Source organism: Vigna unguiculata, chromosome 3 (genome assembly GCF_004118075.2).
Source record: "Vigna unguiculata cultivar IT97K-499-35 chromosome 3, ASM411807v1, whole genome shotgun sequence".
NCBI lineage: Eukaryota > Viridiplantae > Streptophyta > Magnoliopsida > Fabales > Fabaceae > Vigna > Vigna unguiculata.
Genome location: NC_040281.1, coordinates 64487521 through 64513502, shown reverse-complemented (window position 1 = coordinate 64513502; position 25982 = coordinate 64487521). Strand labels below are relative to the sequence as shown.

Here is a 25982-nt window from a genome sequence, read left to right as displayed (position 1 = left end):
CAAATCCAGGGTATCCTCGTGGATCTTTCGTGTTGCGTTAAATAAGGGCCCCATCAGAAGCAAACTAATTGAACAGGATCTTAGCCGCTAATCACCGAAGCAAAACTCCACTTAGATTACTAATCTTCCCCAAAATTGAAAACCAAGGAAAGGAACTCTCAACTGAACTATAAGCAAACCCTCGAGATCGAGGGTAGGCTCAGCTTAGGGATTGTTCGGGTCAAACGATTCATTTTCGAAGATGAAAGCAGTCTCCGATTGGATCGATTCTTGTTCCAAAGAGCAATTGAAGACGTATCAAGAATGGTTCATCTTGGCCGATTCAGGTTTTACTGCTTCGCTTCCTTTCATTCTTCAACTCCATTCGCATTAGGATGCAACTCATTCTTTTCTCTTTTCTTCTCTTATTTGATCGTAGATGGAGACGCCCGTATCTCTGGAAATGATGCAACCAAGTTCTTTGCTCTCTCCAACTTGTCTCGCTCTCAACTCAAGCATGTATATATTCCCTTTCTTATTGTTCATTTTTCAATTTACAATGAGTCTTCAATTTTTATGCCATTCTCGGATTAAGTTGCCGGGACTGATTTTCCAGCTATAATCATTCTTCGTAAGTTGAACTAGTTTAGTTGTATTTCCGATTTTGGTGAAATTTAATCTATACTTGCTTAATTGCTCTCCATAGGTTTGGGCTATCGCTGATGCTAAAAGACAGGGCTTTCTTGGTTTTCAAGAGTTTGTTATCGCAATGCAGGTTCGGGTTTTTAAATACCGACTCTTGGCTTTAATATGGATAATCTGATATCAGAATTTTACTTTCAAATTGATTTTTTATTTATTTTTTTAATAAACAGCTCGTTGCACTGGCACAAGCAGGATACAATATCAACTCAGATATCCTTAAAGCGGAAAGTAAGTTCACCTGTGTAATGTCATTCATGCTTGCTATTTTTTTGTATTGATCTTTACCTTATCAGATGCTTACCCACTTTTTTGGTGGAACGACGTGTTCCATGTGTGGTGGTAAGGAAACTTAAGTGAGATCCCATGTCATGGCCGCTTTTATATGTGATCTCTGAATCACTTGGCTTGATACGAGTCATTCGTTGTATCACTCCAAGGATGAATTAACTGAAATATGTATGTGTGTAAAAGAACGTTCATCATCTGCTTCATTGTTGAGGTTTATTTCTCAAGTCCTATAAATCCAAATTTCATGCAATACGGAAGGAGAAACAGGCCTGGGGAAATCTGCTGGTCATGATACTTCCGGAAATGGATAACCAGCCAAACTTATTGAGCCATGTTGGTCTCAATATGAGTAACGGTTCAAAATATTGGTGCAATGGGAATATATGTTATCTATTGGATTCAAAGATACAAGTTTCCCTTCTGTCTAAATTCGTAGACTGTCCTTCCTAATACTTTCTAGTATTCAGCATTCGTTCCTTCCAATGCATTTTAATTATTCCATTTCTTTTGATTTCAGTTGACAAGGAAAGTATTAAATCTCCAGTAATGGAAGGGCTTGATGGTTTAATAGATGTGAGCAATTTGTGTACCTCACCTTGTCTTTTTTTAGCAATTAGATAATTTTAGTACTGTTGATTATTTTTCTAAATGTTTTTTCCTTTCCCTTTTCTTTTTCAGCAGACAAAGAGTTTGACATTACATTCCCAACCAGAGGCATTTGGTTAGACATGTAATTTTTTTTCCACATTCATGACATTGTACTGTGTAATTAATATTGATTCTATTATTTACTGATAATATGTAGGGACTGCTCAACCTCAGCCTTTGTCCCTCAATTCATGGGCTGCTCCAAAATCTGTGAAGAAAGTGAGTCCCCCAAATCAATGCCCATTTGAACAACAATACGTAGTTTGCTTTTAAAAGAGTTTAGAAAATGAAAAGTGACTTTGGTTTTACAGGTGAATAAAAAATGTAAAAATTTCTTAAATTTGGTTTATTCTTGTGAAGATTGTGTGAATTAATGATACTTAATGTATGGTGCAAAAATTAAAAGACAGCTTTAAACTTGTGAATGGTTGGATTACTTTAAGAGATGATGCATTCAGAATTGATAGCATTCTTCTTGCATATGTTCATTCTATGACAAATCAGTTGATGCAAACAAGGCAATATTAGATAAACGTGATTACTAGGTTAAAATTAATAATAATGTGCGCTTGTGAACTCATTACTTTTCAAGCTCAATTACACAGGCCTAGTGTTACTCTAGTTGATTGCCAGGTATATTCTAATTATAAAAGTTTGGTCTATTTTAGTTACCTCTGAATGCAGTTACATCAATAATCGATGGTTTGAAGAGATTGTATGTGGAAAAGCTAAGGCCGTTGGAGGTCACTTATCAATTCAATGATTTTGTATCTCCATTACTGGTAAGCGACTTGTACACCCAATATATAAATAAAATATGCCAAATTTTTGTGAACTCCCCATTTATGCATATTAATTAATTAACATGACTTATTATTCAGGTAAATGTGAAATATTCAGTTTAAGAATGTCTATGGTTTGTCTTTCAGACCGACAGTGATTTTGATGCTAAACCAATGGTTATGCTTCTTGGTCAATATTCCACAGGGAAAACAACCTTCATAAAACATATGCTACGATGCGATTATCCAGGTTGGTTGAGTCGTGGGTATTCTAGCAGCCGCATTATTTGAAATCCTTCGTGCAAATAATATATGAAGGGATATAAATTACTTTATTGATCCTGTCTCCGGTTAATTATTCGCACAGGTGCACACATTGGACCAGAGCCTACAACGGACAGATTTGTGGTTGTCATGGTACCATAATCCACTCTTCTAGCATGAGCTTTGATAATTGTTAATTCGTGTTCATTTGTGCTTTTCTTGTGCTCATGGAGGTTCAAAGCTGAATGTGTTTTTTACTTGTAGTCTGGTTCTGATGAAAGGAGTATTCCTGGAAATACAGTAGCTGTTGATGCTAGTATGCCTTTCAGTGGCCTGTCAACTTTTGGTGGTTCATTTTTGTCAAAGTTCCAGTGTTCTCAACTACCACATCCAGTGAGTTTTCTATATATGCTTACAACTTGTGTCATTTATTTGTCCTTGAACTTGAAACAATTTTTTCTTTCAGCTGCTAGATGAAATAACATTTGTGGACACTCCTGGTGTCCTCTCTGGAGAAAAACAAAGGACTCAACGAAGTTATGACTTCACTGGTGTTATATCTTGGTTTGCTGCAAAATGTGATCTGATACTTCTGCTATTTGATCCTCATAAACTTGACATTAGTGACGAATTTAAACGTGTAATTGGGTCTCTACACGGTCATGATGACAAGATTCGCGTGGTTTTGAATAAAGCGGATCAAATTGATACTCAACAAGTAATGCACTGCCGTCAACTCTTTGTCTCCTGGTCTCGATAAATTTGTGATTTACTTTTGACTTGTTTCCATACCTCATATTTTTAATAACGTAGCTCATGAGAGTTTATGGAGCATTGATGTGGTCTCTGGGGAAAGTTCTGAATACTCCAGAAGTTATGCGTGTATATATTGGGTAGGTTTCATCTTTTACATACTGCTAATGATTTCTGCTTTATTTACGATGACTCGATTCAAGTATTTAACATTCATTTAAGACTGTACTGTCTTGTTGCAGTTGAACATTATTCGATCTCAGTTTTGTTGACCAATTGATTTGTCTTTTTAACACATTGTGGTTGAAATTTACTTTTAAAATGCTTAGCATTTGTTGATGTTTCACATTGCTTTCATATCCCATCCATCGATTCCTCTAATTTGTTCGCAAACATCAGTTTTAAGTTTATTTTACTTTTCTTTGCAGCTCATTTAATGATAAGCCTATAACCGAAGGATTTGTTGGCCCGTTAGGACAGGAGCTCTTTGAAAAGGAACAGAATGATCTTCTTGCAGACTTGGTAGATATTCCAAGAAAGGCATGCGACAGTCGGGTATGGTCCTATTTTCTTAATCCTTCAAATATGTGAATTAAGTGCGTATGGCAGGTCGTTCTAGTAATCCTTCTAATACTTGTTTATCTTGTAATATATTATTTTTTGTTTCTGGTTCTAAATTATAATGTGTTAACTGTGCAGATCAATGAATTTGTGAAACGTGCTAGATCTGCTAAAATTCATGCGTATATAATTAGTCATCTTAGGAATGAGATGCCAGCAATGATGGGCAAAGCTAAGACTCAACAAAGGCTTATAGAGAATCTTGAAGACGAATTTAGAAAGGTCTCTCCTTTCACTTCTTCTCCCTTGTTTCCTCTAATTTCTTAATTCTTATCATATATGACCTTGCTAAGCAGGTTCAAAGGGAGTTTCATCTACCAGCTGGTGATTTTCCCGATGTAGAACACTTCAGAGAGATTTTGAGTGGCTACAGCATTGACAAATTTGAGAAACTAAAGCCCAAAATGATTCAAGCGGTTGATGACATGCTTGGATACGAAATACCAGAGTTATTAAAAAAGTTCAGAAATCCTTATGATTGAATTAAAAAGGTTTTCCATTTTATGATTGTTTTTAGGCTGAGATTTTTATATAAATGATGAATTTTTTTTCATGTTTCACTGTCTATCGTAGTGTAGCCCATTGGCAATCCATAGTGAAATTTACTGTGTAAAAGCCGTTAACTATATTATATTTTTTTTTCTCCTCAGTTATACCTCAAACTCAAGAACACCATATCGAATCTAAAATAATTGAATGTTTGACTTTGTGATTATCAAAATTTAATAGGAAATAAAAGAAAGAAAAATTAATGAAAATCGAGCACTGTTTTGTTGAAATAAAAATTAACGAAGGAAATAAAAAATTGAAACAGTATATATGTATGTATGTGTATGTATGTATGAATGTATATGATAGATAAAATTGATAAATAGAAAACTTACAAGATCAGCTTTCTAAAAAAGTTTTTGTTGATTCAATTTCTATCTATATTTTGAATTATTATTGTCTTTGAAAGTCAATTAACTTAATTTACTCTCTCAGGATGTGAAGGTGTATCAAATTAAATTAACTCCTATTATCCTATTAAATGTTCAGTCCCTTTTCTCTGTTCTAAACATTTTACAGTTGCAAGTTACCATGTCTAGTTTTAGGCCAATCTGGTTACGTCACGCTTAAGCCGTGTCACCAACAAGACCAGCATCCTCTGCTACTATTAGGATAAAAATTAGTTTGTTAATTACTTTTAATTTGTTCATATAAACTTGTAAGCTGCTCAAATAATCTATATCTAGTTTAAATTTCATGTCAAACATGTTTAAAAAATAAAGAAGAAATTGTTTGACAAATTAACTTAAAATGTATTTGAGAACTTTTCTTATTTGAATTTATCTTATGAAGTAAACACTTTATATAAAATAATGTTTCTTCTTATTATTATTATTATTTGCAATTTATAACATTAGTCCTAGTTAAGAAATCAACTCAAATGTTTCTTTTTGTAGAATGTGTGAAAGAGAAATCTCTCCCGCTTATTAATAAGCCATAAATAAGAGATTTAAAAGACGTCATAAACAATAAATAAGATATTTAAAATATATTAAATATTTTAATTTAATCTTAAAGGCAATTGCAATAATTCTTCCCTTCAAATCAACGCCTTTGAGTACAACCAAAAAGCATTTCACTTCCAAATTACCTTAAATCCATCTGGGGCTATAATTATCTGAGTACTAAAGAAATGTTTACCGAGATATAATAAAAAAGTTAACAAATTAGGTCAATTAATTACTTTGGGCCAAATAATTTATCAATTATATTGAGCATTAAACTCGATTTAAGATTAAATATTATAAAGATTTTTTTTTTTAAATCATGAATTCTTACTCGTAGTAAAGTTTTTATTTTTTATAATATTTATTTCGAAACTTATATTTGAAGTAATTGATAATGTAAGAATCTGCATTGACATAATGAAAATTAAACAGTAATTTTATGATTGGCTTTAGTTTTTTCAGACATAATAATATTTTTAAATAAGGGTTAAATATGTTTTTGGTCCCTTAACTTTCAGTGAATTTTGGAATTAGTCCATTTTGAAACTTTGGACCAATTTAGTCCTTCATCTTTCGGAATACGTGAATTTAGTCCTTTTAATCAAATTTTGTTAGGTTTATTTGATGTTTCGTACGCATTTTAAGATTGTATTTGAGTTGTTTATACTGTTTGACACATTTTTACTCTAATTTTAAGTCAAATACTATTGTGAAATATGCTTGAAATGTCAAATAAATTTAACAAAATTTGATTAAAATGACTAAATTCATGTATTTTAAAAGATGAAGGACTAAATTGATTCAAAATTTCAGGACTAATTCCAAAATTCACTAAAAAGTGTTTAAAGGTAATATAAAAAAGTGTTTAAACGGATGGTTAAGTCTGGGGCGTTGCGGTGAGTGAGTGTTAGCTTGGATTGCATCGAAAGTGGAAATGGTGAAGTCAAAGAGATTTGAAGGAAAGGTAGCGATTGTGACAGCTTCCACGCAGGGAATCGGTTTAGCCATAGCCGAGAGGCTTGGCCTCGAAGGTGCATCCGTTGTTATCTCTTCTCGCAAACAGGTTCATTTCCCCTTTCTTAATTTCTTCTCCATCCACTCAATTTTAGGTTTTCCCTTCATATCTTTCATCCTCATCTTCATCTCTTTCAATTGCCGCAGCAAAATGTTGACGCGGCGGCGGAAAAACTGAGGGCAAAAGGAATTGAAGTGTTAGGGGTTGTTTGTCATGTTTCTAATCCTCAGCAACGGAAGGATTTGATTCACAAAACTGTGCAGGTCAGATCTTCAGATCAATTATCAACTTCTTTCTTTTTTCATATACAGCTAGTTTAACACTCTAAACTATCACTTTTAACTCGTAGTTGTAAAAGTTTGCTGTACAGTAATTTTATTGTTTTTTTTTATAATACCAAGGAGGATTTCTAAGTAGTTGAGCTTTTAAAAACACTTTATACTAAATTTACATATCTATTGAATCTTACCGTAAAATTAAATTGTTTTTAATTATATCACAGTGTGTAATCTTGGCCATCTTGATCATATTTTGTACCAGTCTAAATCTCATTCAGATTTATTATTATTTGTTGTTTTCATCAAGAGGTTAGACTGATACTTGGCCTTCATTTTCTTCAATACATAGTTTCTATAAAATTGAAATCTGTCTTCCAACTTTGTTCTGATATTATATGATTGAACATTCTGGTTTTCTGCAGAAATATGGAAAGATAGATGTTGTTGTGTCTAATGCTGCTGCAAATCCTTCTGTTGATTCCATCTTGCAAACAAAAGACACTGTCCTTGACAAGTTATGGGAGATAAATGTCAAAGCTACTATACTTCTTTTGAAGGTAGTTAACTCCGTGAAATGACCAAAACAAAAACAAATTTGATACATATGTTTTTTCAGCATTTTCTTTTCATGTCATCTTGATAAGATGTGCTGATGATGTGATTGGTTTATGCAGGATGCTGCGCCTCACTTGCAGAAGGGTTCTTCTGTTGTTATCATTTCCTCAATTGCTGGTTATAACCCGCCACCTTCTTTGGCTATGTATGGAGTGACCAAAACAGCTCTTCTTGGACTTACCAAAGTTAGTACTTGACCTGCAATTGTTACTAACTTTTCTTTTTATTAATTTGCTAATGATTTGTAATATGTTGGGTAGGCCCTGGCTGCAGAAATGGCCCCTGACACTCGTGTAAACTGTGTTGCTCCTGGTTTTGTGCCGACCAATTTTGCTTCATTCCTTACAACTAATGAAGCTGTGGTGAGTGTTTTCTGAACCCTTCTTCCTCCCTTGAATCCCATTCCTCGACATTTAATCATTCTGTGTTACTGCAGAGGAAAAATCTTGAAGATAAGACATTTCTTAGAAGGCTTGGTACAACAGAAGACATGGCTGCTGCAACAGCATTTTTGGCATCTGACGATGCTTCTTATATAACAGGAGAGACTATAGTCGTTGCAGGAGGAACGCCTTCAAGGTTGTAGCTTCCACTATTATTCTCTCAGTCAGCACATATTTGAAGTTCTTGTTAGCAATAAATTATTTGAAGTTCTTGTTATGGCCCCTCTGCACCCATGGGGATATATGTTCACTTGGTTTGAACAGTGTTTATTTCAATTTCTTTTTAATACCGCAAGGATATTACTGAGCTATGTTTGGGGTTGTTGAAATAGAAAAGATAAAAGTATAGGCTGAATTCTTAGTATGTATAGAATACATTATAAATAAAAGGTTACAAAAAGATGGATATAAGTCTGTTACCTCTAACAATTTTAATAACAAATAAAAAAACGGGATTGTTAAAGATATTATGAGTTATCACATTTTAAAAGGAAAAAAAAAAAGTTATGTACACTAGGAGAGTGAGTATTAGGAAATTTACATTGGAAGGTAGAAAAAGAAAAAGAAAAAGTATCAAATACGTGTTTATCCGAAAGTACCCTCCAGGTAAGTGTCAATTCACGGGTATTTGTCTACTGCTACGGAGTATTTGAAAAGTTGAGGCAACTTTTGAAGAGAACTTCTCTCCAAGTGCGATGTGTTGTGACTTTGTTTAGAAAAATTATCTTTTGGCACTCATTTTTTATTTCTTTTAGTTCCATTTAACAATTTTTTTAATAATAAAATATTATATTTAACTAATATAAATAAATGTATAAACGAAAGTTTGAAATAAGCGCTTTTTAATAATAAAGTATTATATTTAACTAATAAAAACAAATATAAACAAACTTTTGAAATAAAATAATAGTATTTATGTTAAATATTAGTATAAGAAAATGATAGAGTCAAATTATGTTGTTCTTTGTTTAAATATCTTTTTTTCTCCTTAAGTTTATTATAACCTTAAGTTTTAAACTATTGAGGCTGGTTATATTTATCTTTAAAATGCATTTCTTTTATTTTAGAGTGCTCATTTTAAACAAAAAAAAATGCTTTTGTTATTTACCAGATTTTGCCTCTCTTGTTTTGATTCCTTTTCAGAACATAGTTGGTGAAAAATTTATTTATCAAAATGTAGTCATGTGCAAACACAGTAATTTCATCCAATGATATTTTCTTGTGTTAGCATCTCGGAAGGCATTGTACATAAGTAATGTTTAACTTCAAGTTTAGCAGGTATTCCAAAGTTAAAATTAAAAAGAAAATATATTTTAAATGTATGGTTCTTCTTTTTTGGGCTGACATATGATCTTTTTATTTATAAGATTAAATATATTTTTAGTTTTTTAAAAATTTTAGTAAAATTTGAAATTAGTCTTTTTTGAAATTTTTGATCAATTTAGTTTTTCATATTTAGAAATGCGTGAAAATAGTTCTTTTAATAAAATTTTGTTAAGTTTATCTGACGTTTCAAGCGCATCTCAATATAGTATTTGAATTATTTACACCGTTTAACATATTTTTATTTCAATGTTAACTCAAATATTATTATAAAATGTGTTTGAAACGTCAAATAAATTTTACAAAATTTGATTAAAATAATTAGATATAAATATAAAATATCCAATTTTTTCAATTATGTATAAGGACGGGAATAAGTATGTATATACCTGTCCCATTTTCATACATGTCATAGTACTCGTCTTGTCCCGTTTAAATTATTAAAGTACTGAAAATTTATTATATAGTATTATCTTAGTTTTTTCTTTCTCTCTTATAATTATTCGACTTGTTTTATATCTATAAAATTATTCAAATTTGAAAGATAATTTTTCTAAAATGATAATATACTCAAAAGATTGATAATATTTACTACATATGTTATTATGTATTCTATATGATATAATTGTCTTAGTTTAATTCTCCTGCTCCATTATAAGGAGCATCTACCTTGCTCTTTCTTTCTTCCAATCACACTTTCTCTACCAAATAAATATAGCTTCATCCAATATACAAAAGAACAACAGAAAGAGAATGATTAATCAAGGGTAAACTATAGATGCAATTTTTGTTGGAGAACCTTGTTCTTCATCTATACTTTGCATTCACGTCTGTACGCAATAGCAACTTTTTTTAAATTATTAAAAAGACACCTTTTGAATAAATATATATTTTAACAATATTAAATTTTAAAAATACTATTTAATATAAGTTACCGTGCTTGATTGATACATTTTCTTAATGTTTTTTATCAACTATCAATCAACAAAAAGTTATGATAGATATAGCATGTAAAGAAATTTTTATTAAGAAAAATCAAACTTATTGTATCTGGTTCGTACAACTCTATAATCATTTAATGAAATTTTTATGTGAGACTTATGTCCGTAACTTATTTAATATTTGTCGCTTGATAAAAATAATAACAGCTATATTATATCTGAAATAAAATGTAGGATTAAATATGTTTTTGGTCCCTCAAGTTTCAGCGAAATTTGGAATTAGCCACTCATCACAAATTTTGACCAATTTAGTCCTTCATCTCTAAAAATGTGTGAATTTAGTCCTTTTAACCAAATTTTGTTAAGTTTATCTGACATTTCAAACACATTTCATTATAGTATTTGAATTATTTACACCGTTTGACACATTTTTGCTTCAATGTTAACTCAAATATTATCATAAAATGCATGCGCTTAAAATGTCAAATAAACTTAATAAAATTTGGTAAGAAGGACTAAATCTACACATTTATAAAGATGAATGACTAAATTGGTATAAAGTTTCGAAGAGGGACTAATTCCAAAATTCAATAAAACTTGAAGGAGCAAAAACATATTTAACCCTAAAATGTAAGATTTGCCAAATAATATAGAAGGGAAAAAAATTAAAAAGAAAAGTAAACATACTTTTCGTTTATCTATTTTTGTACATAAATATTTTCTATTTAATGTTAATTAGTGAAAAAAACAAGAATTTCAATGGATATTGAGCTTTAGAATAAATATACATAAGATTTAATTTTAAATAGGTATATATGAATTTTTATCTTAAATTTTTTTTTTTAAAATTTAAATATGTTTGTAGTTCTTAAGTTCGGATGCAAAAATATAATTTATTTTTTTCTTACTATTTGATGTATTTTTGTTCCCAAATTTAAAAAATGAATTAATATTATTATTTTAACTCATTAACGTTAATTTCTCTTTTGTATTGTGTTAAAAAGAGTGTTCCAAATTGATATTTGAATGGTTGTGTAATGAATTGTGTAGAGAGATCAAATATCAATCTTGAATATCATTTAATACATAAAAGATAAAAAATAACTATCAATAAAATCAAAACATTATATTCATTTATTTTTAAAATTTGTGATCAAAATGTATCAAAATTTGAAACATAAACAAATATCAATTTTGTATATAAGTTTAAGGACTGCCATCATATTTAACTCTAAAAAATAAGAATCCTCTGCACTCATAGGAAAAGTTGCAGTAGAAAATTCAATTAAAAACATATTGTTTTTTATACATAGATAAGAAAAATAACTTTAAAATATTATAAATAAATTAATTTATAAAAAGTATTTACATAAAAGTTTAACCACGTTTAAATATGTTCAACTTTGAAGTTTAAAGTTTGTCTCATAATTTTGTTCTTACAAAATGAGGTAGTAAATAGAAAGGTGTATTAAAATTGTTTTTATTCTTTATATAATATAAGACTTATTAATTGTAACTAAAAATTAATTGACCGGTATATTAGGAAGGGAAAAAAAATGTCATGGATAGCATGGTGGTAGTATTTTGGAATCAAACTACTGAGAGGGATTGGAATGAAGCATTGATATTTTCTGTTCCTTAATCTTTCATCTTTATATATGTTTCTATAATGTCTTCTCATTCACACACCTTTCACTTTTTATTTAAAAGGTCTGATTCCACACTCAGAAACCCTTCCTTTGCAAAATTTCAATTAGAATATTATGAGCTTAGATGATCCACAATTGAAATGCTTAAAGAACTCATCAAGTTGCATCAATCTAATCTACTGAATTGACTATCCCAGAAGGAATTAATACACATATAGTTCATGCAAATCCAAATAAAAAATCCCTCAGTTAAGGTACTGCACGCACTTTCTGTACCTTTCAGTACATTTTTTTTTTTGTGGGAAGAAAGAAAAGAAAGGTAAACTAAGAGTTGAATCATGCGTGGCATTTGGATCAAACGGTTCTTGACTTGGCTCTTGTGTGCGCTTTAATCTTTATCTTTTTGACAAGGTTAGGTGCCACATGTACATGCATTGAAGAACCTTTTTTGGTGCTAACAATTTGGTGCTACAGTTAAAGGATGCAACATGGGACATATCCCAAACTATTAGCAGAATGAAAAGCACAAAATTGTTGGATGAGCAAAACGCAAAGCTCAAATCTACCATGCTTTGCACTGTGGCCACTTATCATTGATGATGTGATGATGCATGCAAGAAAAGAAACGCGAACAGAGAAGCAAGGTAGCTCAATTAAATTAAAATCCAGCAAAAAGTCTCTCTTTCTTTCTCTCTCTCTGGCTCCACTTTTGAACCAAGCACTCACGAGACACCCTTGAAGCTTCACCCTTTGAATTCATCTTTATGCTGCTACACGACCTAATCCTCCTCACCCCTCCTATTACCAGAAACAAACCGTGAAAACTGCTTCTTCTCTTCTCTTCTCATCTCATCTCTATCTATCTCCTTACAATTCCCATCTTCACCAACGCTCCCTGCAGTTACTTCCAATTCTTATGTTCATGTTTTGCAGAAATTTTCACCCTTGACAGCTTTGAGACAATTGCTTGATATGAACAAATCTTTTGCAATCCAAAAGGGTCTTCTCTGAATTCGTAAATGAGTCATTTTGACTCGTATTCTGCTTCCTGTTCTTCATTTTCTGTTGGAGCCTATGTTTCGGAATCGGTTTATGCACTTCCTGAAATCGGTTCACACATTCAGAAGAAAATCTACTTTTGACAGATTGTTTTGACAAGCAAGCATCGGTCACTGCGCATATCTGTTTCAGAGGCATGCACTTTGCCAGAACTTCAATGGGAGGCTCATGTTTCCATGCGCTTCGTCTGAGGAGGTTCAAGAGTAAGCCTCTGCCAGAACCCTCTTCGTCTTCGAGGGCCCGGTTGGATTCTGACTTGGAGAACATGGAGAGAAGAAGATTCGACAGCTTGGAATCATGGTCCATGATATTGGACTCCGAGAATGTGGAAACATGGGAAGCATCAAAGGAGGATCAAGAAGAATGGACTGCAGACCTTTCTCAACTTTTCATCGGTAACAAGTTTGCTTCTGGTGCTCACAGTCGAATTTACCGAGGAATTTACAAGCAGAGAGCTGTTGCTGTAAAAATGGTCAGAATCCCCACACAGGACGAGGAGAGAAGAGGCTTGCTCGAACAGCAATTCAAGTCAGAAGTTGCTTTACTTTCACGTCTCTTTCACCCTAACATAGTGCAGGTGATTAACCTCTTCAAACTCCACAGCACTCCACTGTTAGTCTGTGAACATACATACACTCATGTTTTTTGTTTGTTTAGCTTTATGAGTTTTTGTCTGTGTCGGATTTGGAATTGAAGCAGAGCACTGTTTGAACTGTTTTTGACTTCAAAGTTCTATAGATAATCATGTTGTATGCATAAAAAAAGAGTAGTTATTAGGAGAGAGGTTCTTTTCTTTGGTTTGTTTTTATGAGTAAGATTTTGAAGATGGAGGGGTGACTAATAAAGGTGTATTAATTTACAGTTTATTGCAGCTTGTAAAAAACCGCCAGTGTACTGTATCATAACAGAATACATGTCACAAGGAACTCTGAGGATGTATCTGAACAAGAAAGAACCATATTCTCTTTCGACAGAAACCATACTAAGGTTAGCTCTTGACATATCAAGGGGCATGGAGTACCTTCATTCGCAGGGTGTGATCCACAGAGACCTCAAGTCAAATAACTTGCTTCTCAACGATGAGATGAGGGTTAAGGTGGCAGACTTTGGAACATCGTGTCTGGAAACACGGTGTCGGGAAACCAAGGGAAACATGGGAACGTATCGTTGGATGGCCCCTGAGATGATTAAGGAAAAACCATACACTCGTAAAGTTGATGTCTACAGCTTTGGAATCGTTCTCTGGGAACTCACCACTGCTCTTCTCCCCTTCCAGGGAATGACCCCTGTTCAAGCTGCTTTTGCTGTTGCTGAGAAGGTCACATCCCTATCCCTATCCATATAATGCTGCATCAATTTATAACTCTCTGCTTAATCTTAAAGAGACAACTCTTGAATCTAGTACCTAGTGTTATACTTGTTGGATCACTGAAAAATTATAACTATTACAATGTAATAGTTCAAACGACACGACATGATACACGATTTGATTGTGACTCGATCTATTTGAACTCCGACACCATAGAATAATTGATGTTACCTTCATCGATGCTTAATACTTCTTATGTCTGATTAGATAGATTTTTCTATAAACCCATTCAAAGAAAGAAAATAAGGCCGTCCAAAATGCTTTTGACTGTGTATAAAAAAATAGGTAAGATGTTATTGTAACCATAAAACGGAAAGGAAAACGTGACATAAAATTGCAACTGCTACATTAATAGCTTTTGTCAAGATCTTTTGAGTAGCAACATCAAGGTTTAATTTGGTCAGTGAAATTTCGTGTAGAACAGAAACTTTGTGTAGAAAAAAGTAGGCTAATTGAGGAAGTGTTGTTGACAAGTGTAATTCCTAGGATGGAACAAATGAGGCTCGTGGCTAATAACGTAGCATCCGGCGCAGTTACTGTTGCCAGCAAGGTAGCATTTTTCCAGGTAGAAGCTCGGAACTATTTGACAACATTTAAGCTAACTCCACGTAGGAATTGTACTAACTTCCCCTTGAGATTAAGGTCAAAACTTTGTTTTGAATTCGATGCAAAGAGTACAAAAGCAAGTCCAAAGATCTTGACTTTTTGTGAGAGGGGGTCCATGGGCCAACATGAGTCTTGACTAGAATTGAATCCATTAATGGGTAAAATGGATGGGCCTTCGATGTGTTCCCTCCTCAAACAACCACTCTCGAAATGGCCCAATGAGTTGGAAAACATTTGAGTGAACAATTGTTCCATTAATGTGTCAGTGTGTCTTTAATGCATGATGTTGTTGTTATTATTACTCTGTGAAGGTTGTTTTATTGAACACTGATTTGAGTTAATTGAGCAGAACGAAAGGCCTCCACTTCCTGCTAGTTGCCAACCAGCACTTGCTCATCTCATAAAACGTTGTTGGAATGCAAACCCTTCGAAGAGGCCAGATTTCAGTGACATCGTGTGCACTCTGGAGAAGTACGATGAGTGTGTGAAAGAGGGTCTTCCTCTGACTCATCATTCAGGCCTTGTCAGCAAAAACATCATCATTGAACGCTTAAAAGGTTGCGTCTCTATGACTTCTTCCATACCTGTACAGGCTTGATTCCCTATATAAGGTATATTGTTGTTGTCATCAATCCATATTGAAGCTCTTATAAGTTATAGATATTATATTATACATGCTTCATCTTCTTTCAACTCTATTATTATGTAACTGTACCTTTTTTCAGTTGTGTCAAAGGGATCACTTATTTCATTAAAGACAGGTACAACCGAATTGTTATCTGCTAATCTCTTCATTCCCAAACACACACAACTTTACTACAAGTGGAATTCATTACTTCGATATAAAAATTTGAATTCTCTGTTGAATTTTTCTATACTGTTTTTTTACTGTGTCTTCAAAATATATCGCCAGAAATCGAAACTGTAATCTGAAGCACTCCAACCTCAACTACCGTATGTTAACCAAACTCAACAAAGCAACAGCCTCCATCCTACCAAACAACATGTACTACTCTGCATTAATACATTGGCAACTGTTCAATTTTCCACCCACCCACCACAAACGCTGACATTATTCTTAACTAAAACTACACTACTGTTGGAACCCTCATTTATGTTTATGTCTTATCCCTCTTCTTGTCTTGGAAGTTAATTTCCACTTCAATTAAGCTAACTATAAATTAATGACTAGATTTGGACTGTGATGGTTGCTCATGAATAATTAAATTTTGAGTTCAGTTGTGATTGAAGGAATTGGGTAGATTCGAAGTGCAACTTCTAATGCTTAAGTGTCACACAATAATACTGTAGAATTTATATCAGTTGTGTACCGATTATATGTAATTGCTATTTAATATTACAAGTAGTATCTGTGAGTTGTTACTCTTGATGTTTTTTGATTGCTCTTTTGTTCACTTTCTTTGAGGATCTGCTATTAAGGGGAAAAAACGTTGTTTGTTTGGTAGTGGGACACATGTGTCTAAAAAATCTGTGGTGCAGCTGTGTGTTAAAGCATCTAGCAGTATCTTGAAAGGTAGCCTTAGAAAAATAGCAAACATGAAAAGGAAAACACTTAATTATTTTTGGAACATTTGGTTGTTGAGATTACATTGGCGGTTAATTATCTACACAAACATCCTCCTTGTTACCCACTATCCAGCCCAACTTTCCTCATTTTCTTTTGGATTAAATATGTTTTTGTCTCTCAAGTTTGGGTGAAATTTGAAATTAGTTCTTCATCAAAACATTCGACAAATTTAGTCATTCATCTTTAAAAGTACATAAATTTAGTTTTTTAACCTAATTTTGTTAAATTTATCTGACGTTTCAAGAACATTTCACGATAGTATTTAAATTGTTTATACCGTTTGACACATTTTCGCTTTAATGTTAACTCAAATATTATCATAAAATACGTTTAAAATTTCAAATAAACTTAACAAAATTTGATAAGAATGACTAAATTCACGTATTTCTAAATATGAATAACTAAATTGATATAAAGGTTCAAAAAAAGACTAATTTTAAAATTCACTGAAACTTGAGAGACCAAAAACATATTTAACCTTTTTCTTTTCTGTTTTGGTCTCTGAAAAGCTTATAATTCACCATTTATCAACCCTCAAACTCATGCCCAATGTTTTAAAAAGAGAATCTAGTATAACTTAATTATATTGTATCGATTTCTAAACGATACGAAACTATTAAATATTAAATGTACCCGTACATATATTATTGTTTTTCTAATTTACAAATATAATTCTTTTTAGTGACAAAATATTTTTAAAAGTAAATTGTATCTGGTGGTGGTGTATGTGTCAAAAAAAATATTTTTCTAACTGCATGAGTGTTGGAAGTGATGTTACTTTATCAATTTAAACAAAACACAATTTTGATTTATTGGAAATTAAAATTAATTGTATCTTTATATTTACCAACTGAAATAAAAAACTTGGATCATTGGTGCATTATCTGGTAATTAAGTAGCTTAATTTATGGGCGCATGAGAATCATAGTTGAAAAGTGAGAAGACATGACGGACCCAATACCTAACTCCACTAACTTTTCTCCTTATCAATTCCTCGTCATTCACGAAAAATAAAATTAAAAATTGCCAAAATTGTAACTATGCTTACATTTGGCACTTCCAAAAAATATTATGTGAAATAAATTCCATGAATTTGGAAATTTTGAGCATTTGACTGCGTTGAAAGGTTGAGTTGGAGTTCACGTAGTTTTAAGTGAAAAATCGAACACGCTAAGTATATTATTTATTCTATTGTTTTAATAATATAATGTTTTGATCATTACACTAATCACAGTGTAGCTCTTGCTTAAATTTATGTTATTTTTATTATATTTTAAATTCAATTGAAAATATTTTAAGATATAGAATAATATTAATAGTCAAATGTAGAATAGAAAAAAAAAATCTTAAAGAAATCATCTATAAATTAAAACTTATGTGGAAGTATGGTGAAATGAACAGATTTTAGCTTTTTCATCTCAACTTACTTTCATGTTTAACTAATTGTTCAAAATCCCTTAAACCAGTTTTTAAACTAATTTTACCAAACATGTACTTTATATAACTTTTAATAAAAAAATTATAATTATCACCCACTTTCTGCATAGTAAGGGCTAGTCCTAATCATAGAATGGAGGGAGAGTGAGCAAAGGTCAAGGTTAGAGAAGGCTACAAAAGTTAAAACTCAATGTGCATGATCGACAAGTTTCTTTTTTAAATATTTTTTATAAATTAATTATTATCTCATTATATGTACATTAAAATGTTTTTGTAGTTAATAAATTCCTGTTATTTTTCTTAATATGTACATTCATAAATCCATATTAAATTAACATTTTCTCAACATCACATATCGTTATTGATGGACCTCCACAAGCAACACAAACTAACACTTGCAATAATATAAAACTTAATTATAATTTTAAAAGTATAAATTAAATTTAAGGGTTAAATATATTTTTGATCCCTCACCTTTCAGTGAAAATTGGAATTAGTCCATTTTCGAAACTTGGACCCAATTTAGTCCCTCAACTTTAAAATTGTGTAGATTTAGTCTTTTTAATCAGATTTTGTTAAGTTTATTTAACGTTTCAAATGCGTTTCATGATAGGTTTTTAACTAATATTAAAGAAAAAACGTGTCAAACGGTGTAAACATCATCTCAAATGCTATCATGAGATGCATGCGTTTGAAACGTTAAATAAACTTAACAAAATTTGCTTGAAAGGACTAAATTTACGCAGTTCTGAAGTCGAGGAACTAAATTGGGTCAAAGTTTCGAGGAGAGACTGATTCTAATTTTCACTGAAAGTTTGAGGACAAAAAAACATATTTAACCCTAAATTTAATGATCCAATAAAAAATTCAAAGTAATTGACTATATATCAAAAAGTAAAGTTATAGGTGGTGATTATAGGAAATGTTTATCAATTTTATCGAAGAAAAAAAAAAAACATCAGAGTAGTAAGAATAATTGATTAGTATTTAAAATATACCACAGTGAAATAACTGTCCTCTAATTACATGTTATTTGTCTCTTTAATCACATGATTGTATCGGATGGAAACTTTATTATACATTGGTTTCCTTAATGACTAAGCAAAAGACTAAAGAAGATTATTTAGAGTGATACCGTGAGAGAAGGGAAAATACAAGTTTGAAATTTTACTCCCAACAAAAGCTATGATCATAAGTTAATAGATAGCACAAAGTCAAGGCTTATTAAACTAAAAATTATGACACAAAAAACAAAAGGAGTTTCCATTAATTACCCTTCATAATTTCATATACTCTATCACGGTACTTTATAAAAAACAAAATTAATTATTAATTTCTTAAGTAGTAATCTCACATATAAGCTGATTAGACTTTAAATACTCTCATTATTTTTTAATATAAAACAAAAATGATGATAAGTAGATTGTAATACTTTTTAAAGGTGGATTTGCTTAATTTTTTACTTTTTTTTTAACTTAATTAAACTATAATTTTTTTAGTTAAGTAAATAATATTTTATTGACAGCTTCATTATTAAATAAATAAATTATGTAACGGGGTGCTGTGGTTGAAAACATTTTGAAATCTCATTCAACTGATATTTTACACATTCTAATAGAATTCTTTTTTTAATGTAGATTTTACCAACATGAATTTTTTAAAATTAAAAAAATTACAAGTTATCCTTTTCAAGAAAAAGCTTGTATTAATTATAAATATATATCAAAATTATATATGTATTTATAAAATACAATCTTAGAAAAAAAATACGTTAAATTTGAAGGCCACACAATATAAACATATAAATGACGTGTCCTTCGGATATTATGGTAGAAAAATGTTTATATTTATTGGAGTGATTAAAATATTAAACTGGATTAACCTTTCACTCTATTTATTGTATGAAAATGAAACATTTTTAAAAGTGTCATCCATCTCCTTCACACATAAAACCGAACAAAGTAAGAAAAAAGAAATTAGAAGTCACATCACACCCAATTTTTAATTGAACATATACTAATTAAAGACATTAAAATTTATCTGAAGATTGTTATTAATTGTTTTATTTCATTTTTCATATTCATATTAATATATATAAATAGAAGTTATTTTCATATCATTATGAATAATAAAGTATGATTACATCATGATTAGTGTAACAAATAAAAGTAGTGCAAGTGGCAAAAAGCGTGAAGAAAGCCCTCATCAAAATGTCTCATACAATCTAATAATCAAAGATATTTGCTGCGACGTGAGGTGGTGTATAGTAATCTTTTCGAACTAATCCATTCACTAAAATAAAATATAACTATCTATGAGTGAGCACAAATATACAATTAAATCTTACTTAGATTAACTAAATAAAGGAAAAAAAAAACAAGATTTAATTATGAAGAATTAAATTGTTAACATATTAAATTTAAAAAAGAAGAAGATAATAATACGAATACACTGACTTATCATTCACAGATCGCAAATTAAAGTTTTAAAAAAATACTTTACATAATTCCAGTATGTATAAACTAATGGTTTATGTTATTTGTTTAAAAATGAAATATGTTTAATGCCACATCCAATTTTAACTTAGTGTGGACATTTAAAAAAATAAATTTAAAGTTTTATTTTTATGTTGAATATATAAATTAAAAATGTATTTATTTAGTTTTTGAAATATTATTGTTTTTCTATAAATATTTTTCTATGAAATTGAAGTAGTATTATTCACATTAATCACCATATTTAATATATTATTTATGTTATTTTTTTAAAACATACTTCCCAAGAATAAGAAGAGATATGCATTTAAATTTTTTGTACTGAGTTTTAAATATTATAATTTAAATGTTTATTGTGAAATACGATAGAGTATTGAGATTTATTTATAAAAAAGTTTATAATGAATTGTTTACGTTTATAAAACTTATTTTTAGGATGTTTCGTTATACTTTAAATATTTGAAGTGCAACTTTTATGTGAACAATGTTGTTTGTATGTTACTTTATAATTAGAATACTTTCCGAAGTTAAGAATCAATAGAAAACTAAGGAAAGTGTACTACTTAATTTAACTAACTTTGTGTCATTTTTATATTTTTAAAATGTACAATACATCCCATCGTTCTTTCAAATAATCGTACACATATTTTTAATCTTCTGGGTTTCTACTTAAAATTGAAGTTTGTTATTATTTTAAAATTTAATATAATTTGATCATTAAATTTTAAAAATGAATAAAAGTAAATAAATATAACTAATATAATTCTTAACTATTTTATTAATTTAAATTGTCATTATTAGAATTTTTTTATATTTCATGACATTCTTTTTACAAATTTGTTATAAATTTTTGCAAGACTTTGTGTTTATCATTTTTGTAAGAATTTTAATTGACAGATAATTTATTTGTGAATAATTATTTTCTACTATAAAATTTATAAATTTATTAACAATTTTTTTTTTGTAAAAAATGTTTCATACAATTTTTCTTTTAAAATAATAATAATTTAATGTAAATAATTTTTCTTAACAAAATTTATAAGTATTTTTTACGAAAAAAATTCAAAATAAAATTAACAAGAAATTTATGTTAGTTTTTTTGATGCATTTTAGATCAAATACTAGTTTAGGATATCATTTATAAAAAATAATGTTGTTGAGTTAAAATAATTATATATATTATTTTGTAAGAATATAATCGAAATATATCAAAATTTAAAATATAAAAAAAATTTAATTTCATATTTATATACTAAAAAAATATTTATCCTTCTTTGGTACCAATATAAGTTTTATCTTTAATTTATATTTTTTTAGTTTAAACTATCTCTTATACAAGAACTACTTTTATTCTTTTTCATGATTTTCATTCTTTCGATTTTGTTTATCCTTTCTATAATATATATATTCTAAATTTTTTTATTAATAACTTAACAATAATTTATAAGATAACGAAAATAATTTTTTATTACATAGTGTCCAGTTATAAAATATTATTTCGAAATTTCTCTATCGTCCAAGACTCGTAATTATAATTTGCATTGACTATTTTTCATCGGAAAAGTTTCATCTTTCTTTTAACAATATTTTCCTTATCACCGAGATTAAGAAGCTCATAATATTGAATTTTAAAAACTAAAACTCTATTAACATTTCATCTCCAAGACACAATTATTTAACTGCAAAGGTGTGTTTGGATGAAGTAGGTAAAATTTATATTTTCAAAATATCAATTTGAATTGACAGAGAAATTAAAAATAGTTACTTTAACATTAAAATAAATTTACCATAAAATTATTTTAGAAACCGTTCAAATAATTTATTAACATTATTTTAATTATTAAAATAAAAAATAATAATATTTTGACTCATTTTTAACTCATCATTACAAAACTCAAAATAAATAATTAAAATAATAAATAAAAGAATGAATAAAAATATAATTTTCTTAAAATCAATTTCGAATGTCTCGTCGAAAATCAATTTTAAGTTTCATCCACAAATGCACTAAGTAAACAGTTTTTTTTGGACATAAAGTAGTTATAAAAATCTGATAGAAAAGATGGAGGAAGTAGTGGAATTGTTTTAATGGTGATAATATTTAAAAACAAAAGTACTTAAAAAGATTATTTAAAAAAAAAAATAGAGATGGAGAGTTTGAGGACAAGACTCTTGGAGATAAACGAAGAATAGGATTGGTGAGACAGAAAAAGAACAACTTTTTGTGGCTCTCTTCTTTGCTTTCGCCGATCTCGTTCTGCGTGACACCTAACCCTCCTTCTTCCCTAATTCATTAACCTTAAATTAACACCTTAATTATTACTCTTAAATTAAATAAATACTTTCTTTTTTTAACCTTAAATTAAATTGCTTTTCCGATACTGCCCTCGTCTCCTCCACCAACAATCGTAACAGCCACGGGGCAGTTTTGGGAATGAAATTCAAAGCCCCACCGCCCAATTTCGTTTTGAATCTCTGCCCACCACAAATCACCATCTCCTACTCACTTCTATTACTACTCCCATATATAATAATAATAATAATAATAATAATAATAATAATATTCAATTAATCATCATTCACCCATTATATTAAAAAATATTTACTATAAAATATCAGTAACACATAAATCATAGGGTTCAAGGGCTCCACTCATTATTAGTGCTTTTAAAAAGAAAACCAAATAAAAAAATACAATGAAGTGAAAAATAGTTGTCAAAAAATACCACACTCCTTTCTCCTATCTTCTCAACCAAACAACACCCACCAAACAGGGCATCAGAAAATTACCATAAATAACAGACAAAATCTATGGCCCTCTATTTTAATTTCTGCAAAAACTCTTTAGCCACATTAGCAAATGGCAATAATTCTATATGTATGCATGTAATATTATTTCTAATGTAAACTTTTAGTTATGTCTCTATCTCAAAATGTTCCATTCACAATAACTAATAATCATTTTGATGTGAAATTAATCATGTTGGCATCCAGCTTAAATTTCCCAGACATGTTCAGTGTTACTTTAGTTATGTTTCTTCATATGGCAGTCAAAATAAAATCAAAGCTCCGTCTTTGAAAGAATTGAATCAAATCATTCCATTCACCAAAAGTTTTGGAATCTGTAATAAGTAAAAACACTACAAATCCATTAGGTCACTTTCCCTTAAGAGAATTAGTTATCGGCTCAATACCCCTAAAAAGGACAGTGTCCTATAAATGAGGAACATTCAGGTTTTAGCTAAGTTCAAACAAAGAAGAAGATAAATAATGGCTATGCTTATGCTTTCATTCAAACTGTAACAAAACTAATGGAAACCAGAAACAGAGACTGCCATTTCTTTTTATACATTCAAGATAAGTGATTAATGTACAAAAAGAAAAAAAAAAGAGTTTAGAAATAAATAAAAAACAAAAGAGAGAAAGAAAGGGTAAAGATTAAACCCACCTTTTCTCTTCAAAACTCATTCAGGGACCCCAGGCACCCCAAATCCTTTCTCCGATGAAACTAACGAACCTTCTAACGGACCCTTTCTCCTCCCCGTCACCACCGTCACCGCCTTCACCAACCTCAACCTCTCCGCCGCCGCTACCACTGCTCCCCTCGGGGAGCGGTTCGGCCGGCGAAGAGTGAAACTCGGAGCGAGTCAACTCGGGAGGCTTGGTCTTGGAGCCCCTCTTGTTTCTCTTATCCTTTCTGGAGAGTTTCGCGGTGTGGGTGAGAGAGTCTTCGAAGGCGTCGATGATTTCGTGGATGAGTTGGTGGTTAGGAGAGGAGTTCCAGCGCACCCAGTAGCTCATGTAGCAGCGGAAGCAGGAGCAGTTAAAGAGGGGGGGATGATCGCCGTCGACGACCACCTTAGGGTTCTTGCGGCGGTGGTGGTTGTTGGAGAAGTGGTTGTTGTTGTTGTTGGAGGAGGAGGAGGAGCATGAGAGAAGGTAAGCGAGAACTTCCCGGTCCTCCGGTGAGAGGGAGAGAGTGAGAGTGAGGATGGCGGCGGGGAGGAAGGAGAGGTGGTCGGAGATGGTTGGCGGCGGCGGAGAAGAAGAGGGGGAGGGGTGGACGGTTCCTTTACGGTAGAGCTTCTTCATCGTTTGAGAGAGAGAGAGAGAGAGAGAGAAAGAAGGGAACAAAAGTTTGAGGTTTGAAGGGTTGATGAACTTTTATTATTATTCTGATTCTCTTCTATTAACTATTAAGAGAGAGAATGTGAATATGAAAAGGAAAATAAAATAGGTTGGGAGGGATCGGGTGCGGCGCGGGTGTTGGTGCGACCCAGCCGTATAGAATTGGACGCTTGTGATTTGTGCAGCGTTGGGTTGGGTCCCACGGCTGTGATTTGTCGCTGTCGATGCTTCGACATTTGTGGAACTTAATTACTCTGTTTCTCTCTTTCTCCAAGTTGGTATGCTCTGCAACTACCCCAAGTACATACTTTCATTAGGGTTTTTGCCTTTCTATTCTCAATTTCCCTTTTTATTAAAAAAAATGTTTCTGTAATAACACTACAATAACCAGTTTTTAGTCCAATAGTAATTATTGAGAAGAAAATTAAAAAAACAGAATTTGATTCTCTGCCACAACCACCAAAGAGGGGATTGATGGAGTTAATGTCTACCAAACATTCTCATATGGAAAATGTAACCCAATATTTGTTTTTCACAAAAACTCTATTTATTATATCTTCAACAAAACAAACAAAAACTTAAGTTATTCGTTAAATTATTTATAAAAAAAAAAAAAACTCAACAACAACTGAAGAACAGTTTGCTACTAATAATTGAAAAAGAAAAGGAAAATAAGTGTTTTATTTTAACATACACTATAATTAAAAAAAAACATGGTATATAATTTCTAAAATTTATACAGTATCTAATTCTTGATTCCGTCCTTGAAAGTAGGAACACGTTAGAATCTAACGATAAAATTTTCGAAAATTGATGTATTAAAAACAATAAAATATTTTTTTTTACTAGAATAAAAAAAATAGTATTTTTTGTTATATGCTTGAATCTTCTAATATTTGAAAATATTTACATGTATATTAAAAAATAAAAAATTCATGGAACCAAGACTCCTGGTAACTCAAATATTTGTTTGTATGCTAATAGAATGTGACATTTTTTATTTTAAAAATAAATATAAAAGAAGAGTGTGCTAAGGTAACCGAGGGTACAAATTGAAGTTTGAAAGTACACTGAGCATAAGTTTTCTATTAATGAAAGTATTAGCCAATTTTAAATTACAGCAATTGAATAAGTTACACTGAATTACATTTTAATTTATTTAAAAACAAAGGGTGTCTTTAATTAATACACTATTAGGATATTTCAAGTGTACACTATCTATTAAAATTACGAACATGATCTAAAATAAATTCACCAGAAAAAGTTCTTCCAAATTATCATTGATTGTTATGCAAACAGAATAGTGTCCAATTTTATGTGTTGAATTTGTGTTTTATACATCCACGCGCAAACTTTTCCTTAGAATAGTTGATTTTTCAAAATAAAGAACTAGAAAAAAATGTAATAAAAAATGTTCCTAATTCAGTACTTAAAACAAAAATTAGTAGCATAGCTTATTTTACTATTATTATATTTACTAAATATATATATATATATATA

General features: G+C 30.6%; 4 protein-coding genes across 5 annotated transcripts; 3 read left to right on the top strand and 1 right to left on the bottom strand.

Annotated features, from left to right (window-relative positions):
• Positions 1-4695, top strand: LOC114176148 (EH domain-containing protein 2-like). 2 transcript variants are annotated; one of them, XM_028061086.1, is made up of 16 exons: positions 1-326; positions 419-498; positions 686-754; positions 855-912; positions 1490-1545; positions 1651-1693; positions 1778-1839; positions 2289-2402; positions 2550-2652; positions 2770-2819; positions 2931-3059; positions 3133-3384; positions 3480-3559; positions 3848-3974; positions 4119-4262; positions 4337-4695. In XM_028061086.1, the coding sequence occupies exons 1-16, from the start codon at positions 242-244 to the stop codon at positions 4520-4522; spliced, it is 1638 nt and encodes a 545-aa protein (XP_027916887.1). In that variant the 5' UTR covers positions 1-241; the 3' UTR covers positions 4523-4695. The 2 variants fall into 2 exon arrangements, with proteins under 2 accessions (XP_027916887.1, XP_027916888.1); XM_028061087.1 differs by having other exon boundaries at positions 1654-1693; positions 4337-4620.
• Positions 4696-6371: 1676 nt separating this feature from the next.
• On the top strand, positions 6372-8293 carry LOC114176407 (tropinone reductase-like 3). The gene is made up of 6 exons (XM_028061448.1): positions 6372-6599; positions 6698-6814; positions 7252-7386; positions 7504-7629; positions 7705-7806; positions 7881-8293. Exons 1-6 carry the CDS (start codon positions 6471-6473, stop codon positions 8028-8030), a joined length of 759 nt encoding a protein of 252 aa, XP_027917249.1. The 5' UTR covers positions 6372-6470; the 3' UTR covers positions 8031-8293.
• A 4044-nt stretch (positions 8294-12337) lies between these two features.
• Positions 12338-16101, top strand: LOC114177443 (serine/threonine-protein kinase HT1). The gene is made up of 3 exons (XM_028062781.1): positions 12338-13436; positions 13722-14177; positions 15184-16101. The coding sequence occupies exons 1-3, from the start codon at positions 12996-12998 to the stop codon at positions 15430-15432; spliced, it is 1146 nt and encodes a 381-aa protein (XP_027918582.1). The 5' UTR covers positions 12338-12995; the 3' UTR covers positions 15433-16101.
• Positions 16102-23615: 7514 nt separating this feature from the next.
• Positions 23616-24518, bottom strand: LOC114176748. Its single transcript, XM_028061887.1, has one exon. It carries the CDS (start codon positions 24444-24446, stop codon positions 23823-23825), a length of 624 nt encoding a protein of 207 aa, XP_027917688.1. The 5' UTR covers positions 24447-24518; the 3' UTR covers positions 23616-23822.
• Between the last annotated feature and the right edge of the window lie 1464 nt (positions 24519-25982).

Bases quoted from the DNA above. Each gene is read 5' to 3' on its own strand.
- LOC114176148 (XM_028061086.1), top strand. From the start codon at position 242: ATGAAAGCAGTCTCCGATTGGATCGATTCTTGTTCCAAAGAGCAATTG. The intron at 327-418 runs GTTTTACTGCTT...ATTTGATCGTAG, and splicing joins GTTCATCTTGGCCGATTCAG to ATGGAGACGCCCGTATCTCT. The intron at 2,820-2,930 runs GTACCATAATCC...TTTTACTTGTAG, and splicing joins ACAGATTTGTGGTTGTCATG to TCTGGTTCTGATGAAAGGAG.
- LOC114176407 (XM_028061448.1), top strand. From the start codon at position 6,471: ATGGTGAAGTCAAAGAGATTTGAAGGAAAGGTAGCGATTGTGACAGCT. The intron at 7,630-7,704 runs GTTAGTACTTGA...TATGTTGGGTAG, and splicing joins CTCTTCTTGGACTTACCAAA to GCCCTGGCTGCAGAAATGGC. The intron at 7,807-7,880 runs GTGAGTGTTTTC...GTGTTACTGCAG, and splicing joins TTACAACTAATGAAGCTGTG to AGGAAAAATCTTGAAGATAA.
- LOC114177443 (XM_028062781.1), top strand. From the start codon at position 12,996: ATGCACTTTGCCAGAACTTCAATGGGAGGCTCATGTTTCCATGCGCTT. The intron at 13,437-13,721 runs GTGATTAACCTC...ATTAATTTACAG, and splicing joins TTCACCCTAACATAGTGCAG to TTTATTGCAGCTTGTAAAAA. The intron at 14,178-15,183 runs GTCACATCCCTA...TTAATTGAGCAG, and splicing joins CTTTTGCTGTTGCTGAGAAG to AACGAAAGGCCTCCACTTCC.
- LOC114176748 (XM_028061887.1), bottom strand. From the start codon at position 24,446: ATGAAGAAGCTCTACCGTAAAGGAACCGTCCACCCCTCCCCCTCTTCT.